Raw genomic sequence first — 20,098 nt, 5'->3', positions numbered from 1 at the left:
AAACACGCTCTAACACACATTGTTAGATACATAAAAAAATTAAATAAACATATATCAAAGGAATATAACAAAAGGTAGGCCAGTCGCTTAATGTCTCTGTGCTTTCTAAAACACAGTAAATATTTAACCAATTTCTTCACGAATAGTATATATCGGATGTAAACAAAGACATAGATGAATAAATATATTTACAAGTGTGCCGCTGCCGTTTTCTCGTGTCACTTTGGAGTACCTATGGGTGGACGCGATCTATGGTAATCGGCCACTATGGCCTCCAATAACTCATGTTCTATTCAAGTTACATACCTGTAATTCATACATATTTAGATTTACACTAATAGCTCATACTCAAATGGTTCTGAGCACTATGGGACTTACCATCTATGGTCATCAGTCGCCTAGAACTTAGAACTACTTAAACCTAACTAACCTAAGGACATCACACAACACCCAGTCATCACGAGGCAGAGAAAATCCCTGCCACGCCGGGAATCGAACCCGGGAGCCCGGGCGCGGGAAGCGAGAACGCTACCGCACGAGCACGAGCTGCGGACGCTAATAGCTCTCTAAAGACATGTAGATCGAAGAAATCGGATGGACAGTTTATATTTTGGAAATTCGTTACTTCGTGTTACTTGTATAATTTACAGTCCGCTACTAAACTTTAAACTAATAAAAATATGTTGATGGTGTTAGGTCAGCAACCAGCCACAAATTTACTTTGAGTTCCTTTATTCAAAGGAAACCGTTACCGGTTTCGAATCGCTGCGATTCATCATCAGACGGTTTACACACTTTCTTTCTGACATTTGGTGTGTTTTTATAGATTAATTGTCCTAAAATATAAATAAAACATAATTATAAACACGCCACACACCACACACAGATGATTGTGTTAAGGATTTTCGTTGCATGTGACTTACGTGAAACGTCGGTTTCGAGTGATTGTTTTCGTAATGTTCGTCCAATCGATGTAAATGCATTCGCACTGCATCATCGTTGTTGCATACGTAATAGTTCTCACTGAACACTTTAGATTTGTCGCTGAGATAATTTTAACCACGCACCACATGTTTTGATACATACAAAGAGCTTACAGACATATGGGTGTCACAGATACTATGATATATCGTAACATTTGATGATGATGTCCTATGTTTCGAAAGGATCAGATATTATTTTATAAAACTGCAATGCCTTTTACATTAGTACAGAAAAAAAATTAAAAAAATTCAATCTCTCTGTAGTAATGTTAAAGGCATTACAGTTTTATAAAATAATATATGATCCTTTCCAAACATAGGACATCATCGTCAAATGTTACGATATATCATAGTATCTGTGACACCCATATGTCTGTAAGCTCTTTGTATGTATCAAAACATGTGGTGCGTGGTTGAAATGATCTCAGCGACAAATCTAAAGTGTACAGTGAGAACTATTACGTCTGCAACAACGAGGATGCAGTGGGAATGCATTTACATCGATTGGACGAACATTACGAAAACAATCACTCGAAACCGACGTTTCACGCAAGTCACATGCAACGAAAATCCTTAACACAATTATCTGTGTGCGGCGTGGTTGGTAATTATGTTTTATTTATATTTTAGGACAACTGATCTATAAAAACACACCAAATGTCAGAAAGAAAGCGTGCAAACCGACTGATGATGAATCGCAACGATTTGAAACCGGTAACGGTACCCTTTGAATAAAGGAACTCAAAAGTAAATTTGTGGCTGGTTCCTGTCCTAACACCATCAACATTTGTCTTCAAAAACAGCCACGGTCCCCGACATGTCATCGTATGACAAAATTATAATAAAGATGTTGAAAATGTACACTCCTGGAAATTGAAATAAGAACACCGTGAATTCATTGTCCCAGGAAGGGGAAACTTTATTGACACGTTCCTGGGGTCAGATACATCACATGATCACCCTGACAGAACCACAGGCACATAGACACAGGCAACAGAGCATGCACAATGTCGGCACTAGTAAAGTGTATATCCACCTTTCGCAGCAATGCAGGCTGCTATTCTCCCATGGAGACAATCGTAGAGATGCTGGATGTAGTCCTGTGGAACGGCTTGCCATGCCATTTCCACCTGGCGCCTCAGTTGGACCAGCGTTCGTGCTGGACGTGCAGACCGCGTGAGACGACGCTTCATCCAGTCCCAAACATGCTCAATGGGGGACAGATCCGGAGATCTTGCTGGCCAGGGTAGTTGACTTACACCTTCTAGAGCACGTTGGGTGGCACGGGATACATGCGGACGTGCATTGTCCTGTTGGAACAGCAAGTTCCCTTGCCGGTCTAGGAATGGTAGAACGATGGGTTCGATGACGGTTTGGATGTACCGTGCACTATTCAGTGTCCCCTCGACGATCACCAGAGGTGTACGGCCAGTGTAGGAGATCGCTCCCCACACCATGTTGCCGGGTGTTGGCCCTGTGTGCCTTGGTCGTATGCAGTCCTGATTGTGGCGCTCACCTGCACGGCGCCAAACACGCATACGACCGTCATTGGCACCAAGGCAGAAGCGACTCTCATCGCTGAAGACGACACGTCGCCATTCGTCCCTCCATTCACGCCTGTCGCGACACCACTGGAGGCGGGATGCACGATGTTGGGGCGTGAGCGGAAGACGGCCTAACGGTGTGCGGGACCGTAGCCCAGCTTCATGGAGGCGGTTGCGAATGGTCCTCGCCGATACCCCAGGAGCAACAGTGTCCCTAATTTGCTGGGAAGTGGCGGTGCGGTCCCTACGGCACTGCATAGGATCCTACGGTCTTGGCGTGCATCCGTGCGTCGCTGCGGTCCGGTCCCAGGTCGACGGGCACGTGCACCTTCCGCCGACCACTGGCGACAACATCGATGTACTGTGGAGACCTCACGCCCCACGTGTTGAGCAATTCGGCGGTACGTCCACCCGGCCTCCCGCATGCCCACTATACGCCCTCACTCAAAGTCCGTCAACTGCACATACGGTTCACGTCCACGCTGTCGCTGCATGCTACCAGTGTTAAAGACTGCGATGGAGCTCCGTATGCCACGGCAAACTGCCTGACACTGACGGCAGCGGTGCACAAATGGTGCGCAGCTAGCGCCATTCGACGGCCAACACCGCGGTTCCTGGTGTGTCCGCTGTGCCGTGCGTGTGATCATTGCTTGTACAGCCCTCTCGCAGTGTCCGGAGCAAGTATGGTGTGTCTGACACACCGGTGTCAATGTGTTCTTTTTTCCATTTCCAGGAGTGTATTTTGTTATTACACATGCAAAGGAAGTCGACACAGCACACAGAAGTGACCATTTTCCGTCTGTTTTTATCCAAGGTAAAACAGCATGTTCACTGTTCCGAGACCGACTTACAGCCGAATGAAGCCGGCACTTCGTAATCGAGTGTCTGGTGTCACATTTTCTGAAGAGAATGTGATAACTCCTAGAGTATTATCTCAGTGGAACAGGGTGGCGAGCGGAAAATCGGCTCCGACTAATAGACTGCTCATTGTCACAAACCAGAAGTCATCTATTGTTTCGAAGTTGTTGTTTACGTTAGCTTACTTGTTATTCCTTTACTGCCTAATTATTACAAGTTTACCTATTATGCTCGTAGCGGTCAACAAATCGTGTGTAACTGGCTAGCAGTCTGTACTCGGGGCAGCTTTTTGGTGAACCATGGACCTTGCCGTTGGTGGGGAGGGTTGCGTGCCTCAACGATACAGATGGCCGTACCGTAGGTGCAACCACAACGGAGGGGTATCTGTTGAGAGGCCAGACAAACACGTGGTTCCTGAAGAGGGGCAGCAGCCTTTTCAGTAGTTGCAGGGGCAACAGTCTGGATGATTGACTGATCTGGCCTTGCAACATTAACCAAAACGGCCTTGCTGTGTTGGTACTGCGAACGGCTGAAAGCAAGGGGAAACTACAGCCGTAATTTTTCCCGAGGACATGCAGCTTTACTGTATGATGAATAATAGAAAATAAACTTCAATCTGTATATTGAGCAAACAGTAAAGGAAACAAAAGAAAAATTTGGAGTAGGTATTAAAATTCATGGAGAAGAAGTAAAAACTTTGAGATTCGCCGATGACATTGTAATTCTGTCAGAGACGGCAAAGGACTTGGAAGAGCAGTTGAACGGAATGGACAGTGTCTTGAAAGGAGGATATAAGATGAACATCAACAAAAGCAAAACGAGGATAATGGAATGTAGTCAAATTAAATCGGGTGATGCTGAGGGAATTAGATTAGGAAATGAGACACTTAAAGTAGTAAAAGTGTTTTGCTATTTAGGAAGTAAAATAACTGATGATGGTCGAAGTAGAGAGGATATAAAATGTAGATTGGCAATGGCAAGGAAAGCGTTTCTGAAAAAGAGAAATTTGTTAACATCGAGTATAGATTTAAGTGTGAGGAAGTCTTTTCTGAAAGTATTTGTATGGAGTGTAGCCATGTATGGAAGTGAAACATGGACGATAACTAGTTTGGACAAGAAGAGAATAGAAGCTTTCGAAATGTGGTGCCACAGAAGAATGCTGAAGATAAGGTGGATAGATCACGTAACTGATGAGGAGGTATTGAATAGGATTGGGGAGAAGAGAAGTTTGTGGCACAACTTGACTAGAAGAAGGGATCGGTTGGTAGGACATGTTTTGAGGCATCAAGGGATCACAAATTTAGCATTGGAGGGCAGCATGGAAGGTAAAAATCGTAGAGGGAGACTAAGAGATGAATACTCTAAACAGATTCAGAAGGATGTAGGTTGCAGTAGGTACTGGGTGATGAAGGAGCTTGCACAGGAGAGGTTCTGCAGAATTACGAAAACTACTTCTACGGTGTGTGAGTATTCTGTAATGAATAAAAACTCTGTACTCCAGGGGGGAGTCAAGTGCTCCCTCGCATTGGTGTCCTCCATCCTTCAGTCACCTATGCTACTGGATTTCAATTTCCCGTAAAACCGTATACCATGCACAAGTGAACGGTGAACGAGTAAAACTGAACGGTTCCCAAAAAAAAAAAAAGTGCAATCACCAGTGAAGTAGTTCCCAAGGATGAACGAGTTTGGCCATCTCAAGTGTGAATTGGCCTTCATTCGGTCGGGTCTTGCCGCACGCGCCAGGTACACAGCTGGCAACATCGCACTTTGACGTCAGCCACGGTCTACTGCAGTGTGCGCGCATATCAGTTCTCTGCAGAGAAGCGAGTCGATCAGCTATAAGCCAAGCACGGTGCTCTTCTCCACTGCAACAACAGAGAAAGGTAAGGCGACCAGCCGACCTATGATAGAATTTCCCAGGGCTGGAAATGTCGCTCCGTTGTCCTGTACACGTTTCTGTGGTTCGGTGCTAGCTGATAACAAAGGAACGCTGCCTCTATATGCGTACTCTGTAAACCACTGTGCAAAAGTGCATATCAGAAGGTACTTCCGATCGTACCAGCTATTAGGGCAAACTGCCGTTCCATTCACGTATAGAGTGCTCATTCACGTATAGAGTGCGGGTGGAATGACTCTTCGAACGCTCTTACCTAATTTTTTTTATTATCTAAGAAAAAGTAGAGTCGTCACAAGCAATAAGAAGCAATTTATATATCGAGCGGTCAGTGATTTACTGCCAGTTTGTCACCCACTCATCATAGAAAAAGTAGAGTCGTCACAAGCAATAAGAAGCAATTTATATATCGAGCGGTCAGTGATTTACTGCCAGTTTGTCACCCACTCATCATATCGTTATCGCTATAAAGGCGAGCAAGAATAACATGGGTTGAACGGAAAATTGCGAGTAATTCAGTTCCGTCGGGCTTCGATGTACCGGTACCCATGTTGCGTTCTGCGGAATTTTCGCACGACATATAGTTACAAAGAAAGTCGTATTTTTAATTGTGCCGCAGAAAGCTTTTCTTTAACCGAGTTGTAGTGGTTAATAAAAAAGAAAAAGTGGAAAGAAGGAAAGAAAAGATTGAAAATGTGGGAAGAAATGGTGAATAAAAAGGGGGTTTTAAAATCGTTAATGTCCGTGAAAAAGGGAAAGAATGAAATGCAAATCCGACTTCGTATTACAGAAAAGTTATCGGACTTCGTGATTCGGAAAAGCTGTTTCTGGGGTGGTCCTTGTGGCGTTTCTGAGCAAACCAGTTTCTATTACAAAAACTATTGAAAGAGAACAGAGAATAACAAAGTGTGATTAACAGGTGGAAATGGCGTAGATAAGAGTTCATCCTTTACCATGTTAACACGTCTTCTCACGTGCGGCGTCCAAGTCTTAAAAAAATCTCCTGCTTCATTTCTGCGTGAAAAGTCGTAGCTGCGCCGAAATCTTGCAATAAATTTCATTGTCCACGAATTGCTAATGTATACAAAACCGTCTTGATATAAATGAAATGTATTTTACGTTGCTGCTTCCATCCTCCAAATTTCATACCACAATACGTCTGCACATCAATAAGGTTTTTCGTCTTAATCCGACCAAGACTAGCTAATAAGTTAAACTTCCGCTCTCAATAGAGAAAAGACGGCTAGAAAACAAACGGAGTTACAATTTTTTGTACCTCCATTTCCTTATTTTCTCTGCCTTCGAGCCCTCATACCGCTGCGACGGTAGAATTTATCTCGGCGAAATTCAAAGTCCCGCTACAGAGTTGATATTTATGCAGCTCGTTTTGCAGAAAAGTTGTTACCATCGTGGTTGTGAATTTATCAACTCTTTTCTTACAAAAGAGTAAATGATAGTAAACACGATACTGTCAATTAGCCGGCCGATGTGGCCGAGCGGTCTGGAACCGCGCGACCGCTACAGTAGCGAGTTCGAATCCTGCCTCGGGCATGGATGTGTGTGATGTCCTTAGGTTAGTTAGGTTTAAGTAGTTCTAAGTTCTATGGGACTGATGACCACAGATGTTCAGTCCCATAGTGCTCAGAGCCATTTGAACCATTTTGAACTGTCAATTACCAACTTGTTTACTTGACTCTGAATTGACACGATGAAGGGCAGTGCACATTTTTATGTGCAACCTTCAACGAAGCTAGAAATGTGTGTAGCCCCAGTTTTTTCCAATGTATTAACTGTATGAACCGATTGTGATTTATCCATTTTTAGTTTCCACTAGCTGTATGGTTCGCAATGGAAGTTAAGGAAGGGCCTTTACGTTCCGTAGCTTTTTAGGGTTCCAAACTTCAGTCGGTAGAAACGGAACCGTTACATTATTACTCTGTCAATAAATTCGTTTCTCCTGGCGAAGAAGTAAAGCCTATCGAAAGAAGCGAATCAGTTTCATTAAGTATTTAACACACAAAGACATATCAACAAATCTGCATGACCTACCCAAGTACACTCAAAGCTAGTTTTACATTCGCAAATATAAGAAGGTGGAGCTTAATTTTGTCACTGTCATAAATTTCCAAAGGGAAAAAAGTGTGAAGTTCGAAGTAGGGAAAGATTGAATCTTAAGGATTGGAATCTTCGCTATGTCTACGGTATGTCGATGTAGGGGAGAGCGGGGAAATACCGTGCACGTAAGCCATTTTTCAAATATTTCGTATTTTTCGAACTCAATTGAAATGCTGAACACCTTTTTTTGTGCAAGAAATCAATTCCCCACACGTTTATGGCTTCATATTTGCTATATTAAATCGATTTACGTCCCTACAGCTGTTTTACAAAAGTGTTACGTTGCAGGGTATTACCCCGAAGGGTGGGGTACAGCACATAAAATGACAAAAACTCTGTAAAAATAAATCGAATTAAGAAACTCGAAATTCATAATTTTTTAGAACTGAAAAACATAAATCTCACAACGTATTAAAGTTTCTAAAGACAGAAAATCCTTTTACCGGTAAAACAAAATTATTGGATCATGGTGTCAACTTGTCTCTGAACATATTTATCCCATGTTTTAATGGCAGTAGTCGCAAATATAGTTTTCAGCTGTTACTTTAGAGCAGTCTCCTGTTTTTAGCCTATCTCTTAAAGTAGAAAGAGGTATTCTGTACATTCTTGCGGCTAGTCTCTGTGGCTTTGCATTTTCTTTAACATCGCGGAGTGCACAATTCATTTCATGTTCCGTCCACCCTTTGCCCCTTTCTGTATTTCTGGCTTTGTTTCTCACCATTTGTGATTAAAAAGAAGAAAGGAAACTTGCAAGATTGCACACATACACACACACACTTCCAAATATATAGTTCACGAAAATACGGTATTGCCCCAAGACAACATGACTCGCCATTGTAAATTCTAACGCAACAATCTCGTCTAACTTTTGATGTTTGAAGGAAGATCAAGAAATGCGTAATTAAACAGACGTACTTTAAATATTGTTGCTATTAACACATTTCGATCACCGCTAGACTTGTTATCTTTAGATTTTGTAAGAAAACAGTCGAAATCAGTTGAAACCGATTGTCGAAGACGTCTGCGCCGTTGAACGATATGGACCCCTCTGTATCTGATTATAGTTACTTCCGCTAGGTGGCAGCACCGTGCAGCGCTCTTTGCGCCCTCTGGGAAACTGGATAAAGCGCTGCAAGGTATTGCCCCGTTGTACGGCATTGACCCGCTCTCCCCTGATCCCAGAATTCTGCATTCCATTTGGCACGCCACACAATAACGAGACGAATAGAGAGGCGAGGACTACCTTCGTGCAGCGCACGCACCTGAAACTCGAGTCTACCGGCCAATTTGAGGATACTTTTGTGAGTCAACCGAGATTCGTCTAGTCGTATACTGGCTCTTACCAACACTTGGAGTAACAGAGCACAACAACTGAAGCTTTGAAAACGCATTGTCTTCGGCAATGTTTTTGAATGATTTTAATTGTAAAGCTGTTTGTTCACGTGCAAAATTTGTGATAGTTACATAAAATTTTTCAGTGTCTTCTTACATGATACTCGCACTAGCCGCAGAACTGGTCTATGTGAGTGCCACATCCCATTCACAGACGTTTTATTTTCGTTTATGATCTTTGATGTCATTATTGGAAACCCAGCAATCTATGCTGAAATTTAAAAGGGAAAAAAAATCAGTTTTTATCGCAAGAATATACAGGGTGTTACGAAAAGGTACGGCCAAACTTTCAGGAAACATTCCTCACACACAAAGAAACAAAAAATGTTACATGGACATGTGTGCGGAAACGCTTACTTTCCATGTCAAAGCTCATTTTATTACTTCTCTTCAAATCACATTAATCATGGAATGGAAAAACGCACCAACAGAACGTACCAGTGTGACTTCAAACACTTTGTTACAGGAAATGTTCAAAATGTCCTCCGTTAGCGAGGATACATGCGTCCACCCTCCGTCGCACAGAATCCCTGATGCGCTGATGCAGCCCTGGAGAATGGCGAATTGTATCACAGCCGTCCACAATACCAGCACGAAGAGTCTCTACATTTGGTACCGGGGTTGCGTAGACAGCAGCTTTCAAATGCCCCCATAAATGAAAGTCAAGAGGGTTGAGGTCAGGAGAGCGTGACCGCCATGGAATTGGTCCGCCTCTACCAATCCATCGGTCACCGAATCTATTGTTGAGAAGCGTACGAACACTTGCGACTGAAATGTGCTGGAGATCCATCGTGCATGAACCACATGTTGAGTCGTACTTGTAAAGGCACATGTTCTAGCAGCACAGGTAGAGTATCCCGTATGAAATCATGATAACGTGCTCCATTGAGCGTAGGTAGACGAAACTGAAATGTGCTCTAACATGGAAATTAAGCGTTTCCGGACAGATGCCCACATAACATATTTTCTTTATTTGTGTGTGAGGAATGTTTCCTGAAAGTTTGGCCGTACCTTTTTGTAACACCCTGTATATTTTTAAATATTTTATTTTAATGGTAACTAGTTTCAATCTTTACCATCATCATCACGTCATTACATATCCCCGAAGTGTAAACAACATTTTCTTTAGAGGAACTCGGCATAAAAACACGAATAAGTCACAATAACCTGTACAGTAAAAGTCATAACAACATGAAGAAACATTGTGAAGCAACAGACACTAGTTGGCCCATCAAAGTTCCTGCCACCACGGTGGCCAACGGTGTCCTTCACTCGTATATCTGTTCATCAACGCCCGTGTCTCCATGACGGCGGACGGCGTCAGTCACCTTTATATCTCTGGTATGTTATCAGCCTTACCTGAGACGTGTTTTGCTGATATACGTCCGACTCCATGACAACTGACGGTGTCCCCTACCTTTATCTTCGCATCGGTCACGTATCCACGATTCTGTCGTTCCTTTCACGTACTGCCCATTTATTGCTCGACTAAGTAACTTCAATTATTTACTATCAGAAGTGTAATTAATGTTTACAGCAGGCAATTTTAAGTCGTTATTTTATACTTTTTCTTTTATAATGCACCCATACTGACAACTCTAAGCGTTTTCATACGGTATCGTCATACGCCTCCTTCCGTGCTCATGCAGTAGCTGAGGGAAGGAGCTTCACCCATCTAACGCATATCGTTCCCTCGCTAGTTAGCATCCGACGAATGTGTCCAGATGTGTCCAGGAACGTACCTACAGCTTTTGCATGGGGGAGGGGGGGTCCAACACTATCTTTTAGGAAGGTAAATCTGTATTCAACCACCACATAAAAAGGCTTTGCTGTCAACGCCAACAGAGTCAATCAAGCAGAAATTAAAAAAAAAAAACACACACACACACACACACACACAAATACGTTAGCATATTACATTCGGGTAAAACTGTAGAGAAACACTACTTGATCCAAGCGTCTTTAAATAAAACATATGTATTGTAGCTGATGAGGTATTTATTTATGAAAAAGCAACTAATTATAACCTAACATTGGAGATAATTATATATTTTTTAATATCATTATTAATCATTTATATTAAGCAATAATATTATTATATTAGTCTTTGTATTTAAATTGTGACACTTTGCTCTAACTTCAGGTCGTAAGTTGATTTAAAAATAAACATTAATTAATTTAATTTAAATTATTATATTTAGCCTTTTACGTCTTGCTGCTAACTTACTAATAATTTCTTCACAATCTAGTTGCATCGCCAAATCACGATGAACACTGACCAGCAAGTCTTTCACCTCCCATTTTTTCCTTATGTAAGTTTTTAGCCTCTTGATAGTCGAGAAACATCTTTCAGGGGTCGCCCGCCGTTGACATTCTGACTGTGGCTAATATGATAAGATGCTTTTCTGTCGAAGGGAAAAATAGTTCAGCGCACTGTTCAATAACTTCTATTGCAGTGACAGGTTTTTCCTCTACAGATATCCAGTGATTGTGCCGTATCTCGTATTCACTCAGAATTGTTGTGCCTACATTCTCACCAAGAAATATTTGCGCTATCTTCTTAAGATTTTCTTTTGTCTTGGAGTCATTATTGGATTTTTCAGGCAGAAGCATCTGAATTCCTTCGATCGTTGCTTCATGTGGTTTAAAACAAGCATCAAGTTCTGTGATCACATGTTCAATAAAAGGGTAAAATACATTTCGACGATAATATATTTCAGCAGTTTCTCCTGGGTTTGCCTCCCAGTCTTTCTTGGAACAGTGATGTCACTAGAGCTCATCTGCTTTGCCTGCTCGAAAAGGACTGAGAACTGACTTTCGTGCCGAATTTCTTGTACAGTAGTTTTAACTGTTTTCGCATAACTGCAAGTGTTGATCAGGTCAACATTGACCTTCTGCATTGCTTTATTCAGGTTCGCCGTATGCGAAAAAACTTTTCGTAATATAACAAGCGACATGATAAATTGGCTATTTTCCATGGCAGTCTGCAGTTGGTATATTACAGTGGCGACATCCCTACTAGCAGCGTCTTGAAGGGCCTAAAGCGTTACGCGTATTTCAGGAAGCATTTCTGCAAATCTCTCAACAGTCACATGCTTTTCAGTCCACCGTGTCTCACAAAGGCAGATCAGCGTTGAATGAGATGAGTCAGTTTGATCCGACAGTTTCTTCTAAAGGTTGTCCCGAAGTGGAGATTGTCGAAAAAAGTTTACTGTACTTTTTATGAACCACTGACGGCCTTGGGAGAGCCAGTCGTGACAAAACTCTACCATGTGGTGAGCAAGATGTATGAGACAGGCGAAATACTCTCACACTTCAAGAAGAATATAATAATTCGAATCCCCAAAGAAAGCAGGTGTTGACAGATGTGAAAATTACCGAACTATCAGTTTAATAAGTCACGGCTGCAAAATACTAACGCGAATTCTTTACAGACGGATGGAAAAACTGGTAGAAGCCGAACTCGGGGAAGATCAGTTTGGATTCCGTAAAAATATTGGAACACGTGAGGCAATACTGACCCTACGACTTATCTTAGAAGAAAGATAAAGGAAAGGCAAACCTACGTTTCTAGCATTTGTAGATTTAGAAAGCTTTTGGCAATGTTGACTGGAATACTCTTTCAAATTCTGAAGGCGGCAGGGGAAAAATACAGGGAGCGAAAGGCTATTTACAATTTGTACAGAAACCAGATGGCAGTTATAAGATTCGAGAGACATGAAAGGAAAGCAGGGGTTGGGAAGTAAGTGAGACAGGGTTGTAGCCTTTCCCCGATGTTATTCAATTTGTATATTGAGCAAGCAGTAAAGCAAACAAAAGAAAAATTTGGAGTAGGTATTAAAATCCATGGAGAAGAAATAAAAGCTTTGAGGTTCGCCGATGACATTGTAATTCTGTCAGAGACAGCAAAGGACTTGGAAGAGCAGTTGACAGATTAGACAGTGTCTTGAAAGGAGGATATAAGATGAACATCAACAAAAGCAAAACGAGGATAATGGAATGTATTCGAATTAAGTCAGGTTTCCATTGAAGAAAAATACTTCTATTGCAGCTAATATACTCTAAACATTAACGTACACGGTTTTAGCCAGTGGGTCTGGAAGGGTTAAGCTGAAGCTGTCAGGGCAGGTTGTGTGTCGAGCTTGGATATCTCAATCAGTGGAGCACTTGCCCACAAAAGGCAATGATCCCAGTTTCGAATGCCAGTAATGCACGCAGTTTTAATCTGCCAGGAAGCTTCAGCCCAAATAACGCTCCAGATATGGAGACAGCATATCAATAGAGTTATAGAAACAGTACGTGATTTACATCAAAGTTATAAATCAGTAATAAGACTACTATTCTCGAATGAGAGTTACACTTGTACCTGTAAACTGTGTTTGTGACAGAACCACCCGGAAATCCGTGATGTATTGGGTTATACGTTGTGGTCCCACACTGTCAGAGCCTTTGTCACCTTCTGTACAATCGCCAATACACAGTGAGGCCCAGTCAGAAAGCTTTTACCTGCATTATAGGAATATTGTTCCCAGTCTTGCCTCACAAAGCAGTGGGACTTGTGAGATTAATGAGCAGAAGGCCAGTGTCCCTCGTAAGTGTGATCAATTTGTATGTGAGTGTGAATGAACTAAGGTAAGGTAGGATAAGTGCACTTTCAGGGCAAGCACACAGTTAGTTGATGGGTTCCATGAAGTATTTCTTGCAGAACTGCCACCGTGTGGTCATATAGCGAACTATGTGTGTTTCCTTCTAACATAGAATGCACTGGTGTCAGTCGTAGCATTTCTAGAAGCTTCCTAGTCATGCATTCCATTACAGTAGGGTTACTGAGTTCAACAGTGTTTCTATATTATCGTCAAGGAATTGTTTGCAATATTTTCTGTTTTGAGAGGGTAAGTAAATAGTATTGATATTGTAGTTTAACGAATGCACTAGCCTTTCAAACATTTTATGTGTGTTTGCATGCTGTTCACTTTCTCCATGAAAATTCAACAGTGGGGGAAATGATTGTTCACTTACCGCAGCACTCGATTTTCATGGGGAGAGAACAGGCCCTTCCGTTAGACAGGCTTTCGAAATGGAGGAGTTTACCCACGCAAGAGGTAAAAACTTCACATGAATGCACAAGAGGCTTATATCACGACAAAAGTAAACGGAAGCAATTCAAAAGTTGTAACAAGATCGTAAAGTTAAGAAATCACTAAAAACATGAGGCTAATGGGATGACCATTAGTAAGGTTTCTGGTTCTCGCAAAAGAATCTCTAAAAAGAGACAGCTTGTGGAAGTACAATGAAAAACCAGCCAAAGTTGCAAATTTCACTTTTTTTTATTCATTGACTAGTTTCGGCCTGGGACCAATTTTCATCATGTTGTTGTTGTTGTCTTCAGTCCTGAGACTGGTTTGATGCAGCTCTCCATGCTACTCTATCCTGTGCAAGCTGCTTCATCTCCCAGTACCTACTGCAACCTACATCCTTCTGAATCTGCTTAGTGTACTCATCTCTCGGTCTCCCTCTACGATTTTTACCCTCCACGCTGCCCTCCAATGCTAAATTTGTGATCCCTTGATGCCTCAAAACATGTCCTACCAACCGATCCCTTCTTCTAGTCAAGTTGTGCCACAAACTTCTCTTCTCCCCAATCCTATTCAATACCTCCTCATTAGTTACGTGATCTATCCACCTTATCTTCAGTATTCTTCTGTAGCACCACATTTCGAAAGCTTCTATTTTCTTCTTGTCCAAACTAGTTATCATCCATGTTTCACTTCCATACATGGCTACACTCCAAACAAATACTTTCAGAAAGGACTTCCTGATACATAAATCTATATTCGATGTTAACAAATTTCTCTTCTTCAGAAACGCTTTCCTTGCCATTGCCAGTCTACATTTTATATCCTCTCTACTTCGTCCATCATCAGTTATTTTACTTCCTAAATAGCAAAACTCCTTTACTACTTTAAGTGTCTCATTTCCTAATCTAATTCCCTCAGCATCACCCGATTTAATTTGACTACATTCCATTATCCTCGTTTTGCTTTTGTTAATGTTCATCTTATATCCTCCTTTCAAGACACTGTCCATTCCCTTCAACTGCTCTTCCAAGTCCTTTGCCGTCTCTGACAGAATTACAATGTCATCGGCGAACCTCAAAGTTTTTACTTCGTCTCCATGAATTTTAATACCTACTCCAAATTTTTCTTTTGTTTCCTTTACTGCTTGCTCAATATACAGATTGAATAACATCGGGGAGAGGCTACAACCCTGTCTCACTCCTTTCCCAACCACTGCTTCCCTTTCATGCCCCTCGACTCTTATTACTGCCATCTGGTTTCTGTACAAATTATAAATAGCCTTTCGCTCCCTGTATTTTACCCCTGCCACCTTTAGAATTTGAAAAAGAGTATTCCAGTCAACATTGTCAAAAGCTTTCTCTAAGTCTACAAATGCTAGAAACGTAGGTTTGCCTTTTCTTAATCTTTCTTCTAAGATAAGTCGTAAGGTCAGTATTGCCTCACGTGTTCCAACATTTCGACGGAATCCAAACTGATCCTCCCCGAGGTCTGCATCTACCAGTTTTTCCATTCGTCTGTAAAGAATTCGCGTTAGTATTTTGCAGCCGTGGCTTATTAAACTGATAGTTCGGTAATTTTCACATCTGTCAGCACCTGCTTTCTTTGGGATTGGAATTATTATATTCTTCTTGAAGTCTGAGGGTATTTCGCCTGTCTCATACATCTTGCTCACCAGCTGGTAGAGTTTTGTCATGACTGGCTCTCCCAAGGCCGTCAGTAGTTCTAATGGAATGTTGTCTACTCCGGGGGCCTTGTTTCGACTCAGGTCTTCCAGTGCTCTGTCAAACTCTTCACGCAGTATCGTATCTCCCATTTCGTCTTCATCTACATCCTCTTCTATTTCCATAATATTGTCCTCAAGTACATCGCCCTTGTATAAACCTTCTATATACTCCTTCCACCTTTCTGCCTTCCCTTCTTTGCTTAGAACTGGGCTGCCATCTGAGCTCTTGATATTCATACACGTGGTTCTCTTCTCTCCAAAGATCTCTTTAATTTTCCTGTAAGATAGTAAAAAATGGTGTTTCCAAAAGTGCAAAAAGTGTGCCAAAAATGCGCAAAGAAACACTACAGCGCAGTTATCTCTATGCAGTGTAACTGTTCGTTTGTACAGTCTTCACATGGTTTTTGCATTTTCGGGATTACTGTTCTTGGACATGTTAAAATGATTTGAAAATGGGTCTCGAACCGAAACTAGTCATTGAGTGAGTAAAGAAAATGAAATCTGCAACTTTGGCTGGTTTTTAGATGTAGTGGTTCACAGAAGTTGCTGACCTCTAATTATTGCAACATGCTGGAGCTTCATAAATTATGGAAGGTACTTCAGAATGAGACGGTGGTGAGTACAGCCTCAGAGAGTCCGACGAGGAGTTCTGCAGTGATGTTTTGGAGGAGAGTGTGGCACAAGAGGAGGAATAGGAAACTGTGGAGAAAGAAGCAGAACAAGGGAATGATTAGCTTTGAAAGCTGTACAGTGATTAACTACAACTGACTGCACATTAGTAAGGTACACTGGCAAAACCTGACAAAGACATTATGTGGGGGAGGTGCTTAAGTTTGATGCAGTTGACCCCATTTTTAGCTGTCGAGGAAATCTTCATTTTTTTTATTTTTTATTTTTTGTCATCAGTCTGCTGACTGGTTTGATGCGGCCCGCCACTAATTCCTTTCCTGTGCTAACCTCTTCATCTCAGAGTAGCACTTGCAACCTACGTTCTCAATTATTTGCTTGACCTATTCCAATCTCTGTCTTCCTCTACAGTTTTTGCCCTCTACAGCTCCCTCTAGTACCATGGAAGTCATTCCCTCATGTCTTAGCAGATGTCCTATCATCCTGTCCCTTCTCCTTATAAGTGTTTTCCACGTATTCCTTTCCTCTCCGATTCTGCGTAGAACCTCCTCATTCCTTACCTTATCAGTCCACCTAATTTTCAACATTCGTCTATAGCACCACATTTCAAATGCTTCGATTCTCTTCTGTTCCGGTTTTCCCACAGTCCATGTTTCACTACCATACAATGCTGTACTCCAGACGTACATCGTCAGAAATTTCTTCCTCAAATTAAGGCCGGTATTTGATATTAGTAGACTTCTCTTTGCCAGAAATGCCTTTTTTGCCATAGCGAGTCTGCTTTTGATGTCCTCCTTGCTCCGTCCGTCATTGGTTATTTTACTGCCTAGGTAACAGAATTCCTTAACTACATTGACTTCGTGACCATCAATCCTGATGTTAAGTTTCTCGCTGTTCTCATTTCTACTACTGAAACTTGTTACAAAACTCAATTAGTCTTTCTCCTCTTTCATTCCTTGTCCCAAGCCCATAGTTTTCTTCTACTCCTTCCCCTACAACTGCATTCCAGTCGCCCATGACTATTAGATTTTCGTCCCCCTTTACATACTGCATTACCCTTTCAATATCCTCATACACTTTCTCTGTCTGTTCATCTTCAGCTTGCGACGTCGGCATGTATACCTGAAGTATCGTTGTCGGTGTTGGTCTGCTGTCGATTCTGATTAGAACAACCCGGTCACTGAACTGTTCACAGTAACACACCCTCTGCCCTACCTTCCTATTCATAACGAATCCTACACCTGTTATACCATTTTCTGCTGCTGTTGATATTACCCGATACTCATCTGACCAGAAATCCTTATCTTCCTTCCACTTCACTGACCCCTACTATATCTAGATTGAGCCTCTGCATTTCCCTTTTCAGATTTTCTAGCTTCCCTACCACGTTCAAGCTTCTGACATTCCACGCCCCGACTCGTAGAACATAATCTTCATTTATCAGTGGCCAAACCACAATATAGGTCCCTCCTAGAGAAGACATTTGCTCAATAGAAAAGAGTGATATTATAAATACTCTTCCACACCCCAGAATAAGAAGAAGGGGACGCGAGCTTTAACACTTGAACTCTTCAATTACAGCGTGCAGCAATGTGTATTTCAGTAAATTTGATTATCATTTGTTGTTTAGTTAAACTACTGCTACTTTGACCATCATTATAGTGCTTAAGATGACGAGATTTGTTTTCACTTGTAGTTCCCCCGTTTATTATAAACTGAATTATGTGTAGAGATATACATCCTTAACCTCTGTCAGCTCTTTATCCTGATGGGAAAACTCTGTTTTCTATGATACATCATTAGCCTGACATATATTCTGTGACACAATAAATCTTGGCTTTGATGTTAAATATTTTCTTGAGGTCACAAGCATTTGGACACATCATGGAACAACAGTTGATAACTCAAAAAGCTTTACTCCAGTTTTGGAGCTTCACCCATAAGCATAAACGGCAGACTACATGTTACTGTGCGCTTGCTCCAGTATTACAGACAACTGAAAAAAACTCGCACAGGCCATGTTGTGTACTTTTTTTCTAAATATTTGGGGAGATAAGCAGATAAAGGCATCTACTGTAGCACTTCAATATCTCTTTTTGACCTTGTTGGTACTGTGCTACACCTCCACCTTGAAAGACTTCGAGATCCAGTGAGACAGCACTGTAGCTAGAAACTGAAGAAACAGTCTTCATCCATTCTGAAGGCATGTGCAGAATGAGGGTATTTTGAAACAACAAGGGAAATGGTGATACTGTGTTGTTGAAGATCTGTAAATAGTAACGCTGCGTTGTTGAGGATCTGTAGCTATTATCTGTGGGATCAGCTACACACAATGAGGTATTTACCAACTGTTGTATCATCTGCCTGTACAATGTACAAGTACTGAGAGTGCTGTGTAAAGGAAAAGGGCTGCTCAGTGATGCTATGTTTCAGAACCATCTGCAATGGCGCCCATTGTCAATGTTGAGACTGCAGCCGTGGACCTGGGTGCCCTTCTGGATGCAGAGGATGGCGCCATTGTGACGATGATCGCGGGGGAGACACGGTTGATGGCGCACAAGGCAGTCCTGTCTGCCAGGAGCCCCGTGTTGGCTGCCATGTTCCAGCACGACACGCTGGAGGCCAGCAGTGGCCAGGTCACCATTCCAGACGTGGAAGGCGAAGTGCTGAGGCAGATGCTGACCTATATGTATACGCTCCAGGCCCCCAAGCTGCCCAGCATGGCCCCCAAACTGCTGGCAGTCGCAGACAAATACGGCTTGTCAGCCCTGAAATCTGTGTGTGAGCAGCAGGTGATTGCACAGCTGGCCATCGACAACGCAGCGGCCGCAGCTGTGCTCGCTGTGAGATACTCATGTCAGAACCTCACTGCGGCCGCCATCGCTTTCGTGAAGGCCCACACGCACAAGGTACTGGCCACACAGTGTTGGGCAGATGCAATGCGGAACCAGCTTGAAGATGTGATTGAAGTTACTAGGCTCCTCGCTGAGCCATCAGCAGAAACCAGGTAAGCACAAGACAAGCAATTCTTCTTTGATTCCCATTTTGTTTGGCGTGTGTGTGTGGGTGTGTGCGTGTGTGTGTGTTACACTGTTTGCCAGTGATTTTCATTAGATTTGTCTGTGCTGTAATATGCACCATTGATGGTGATTCCGAAGTAACTAACGACACTTTCATTTCCTTTTCATAACAGGTTCACTGATTCTCTTAACTGAACCACGTCTATTAGGAGTTAAGTAAGCCAGAAGATCGTGGAACTGAATAGTTTTTTTTTCTTTTTGTAGCTCCGTAAACTGTTTTCATCTTAAACAAATCCATTCTTATTTTTGTCAACACTTCAGTTCCATTTCTTGTGTGCAACACATTGTTATTTAAATTTTGCCATCAAGCTTCTGGACAAAGAATTGTTTACAGTGTACCCAGGGGATAGCATTCACTTTGCGGCTACAAAGGTGCGCTTCTCAACACAAAAACAGGCACAATGACAGAAGCTATTCGTAGCTAGAGAAGAGAGTTCACAGTTCTTGTTTTGCACGATTTAAAGGCCACAGTAAACCTCTTTACAAAAAGTACCCTCCTGTAGTTTTGTGTCTTTACTGTTGTAGATATTGATATACCTACAGGGTTTTTCAAAAATGACCGGTATATTTGAAACGGCAATAAAAACTAAACGAGCAGCAATAGAAATACACCGTTTGTTGCAATATGCTTGGGACAACAGTACATTTTCAGGCGGACAAACTTTCGAAATTACAGTAGCTACAATTTTCAACAACAGATGGCGCTCTAAGTGATGTGAAAGATATAGAAGACAACGCAGTCTGTGGGTGCGCCATTCTGTACATCGTCTTTCTGCTGTAAGCGTGTGCTGTTCACAACGTGCA

At 42.1% G+C, this 20,098-nt stretch overlaps 1 protein-coding gene across 1 annotated transcript in view; it reads left to right on the top strand.

The window, feature by feature from the left end:
• The first annotated feature begins 5,200 nt into the window (after nt 1-5,200).
• LOC126295382 (ankyrin repeat and SOCS box protein 2-like) overlaps nt 5,201-20,098 on the top strand; it is a 39,232-nt gene continuing 24,334 nt past the window's right edge. Inside the window, exons 1-2 of the mRNA XM_049987864.1 lie at nt 5,201-5,268; nt 18,648-19,221. Of these exons, the coding sequence (XP_049843821.1) occupies nt 18,659-19,221 (563 nt within the window). The 5' untranslated portion in view covers nt 5,201-5,268; nt 18,648-18,658. The remainder of the gene's footprint in view (nt 5,269-18,647; nt 19,222-20,098) is intronic.

This window comes from Schistocerca gregaria, chromosome 11 (assembly GCF_023897955.1).
Source record: "Schistocerca gregaria isolate iqSchGreg1 chromosome 11, iqSchGreg1.2, whole genome shotgun sequence".
NCBI classification, from domain to species: Eukaryota; Metazoa; Arthropoda; class Insecta; order Orthoptera; family Acrididae; genus Schistocerca; species Schistocerca gregaria.
The sequence above is the reverse complement of the archived record's forward strand: the minus strand, read 5'-3'. Positions and strand labels throughout refer to the sequence as shown.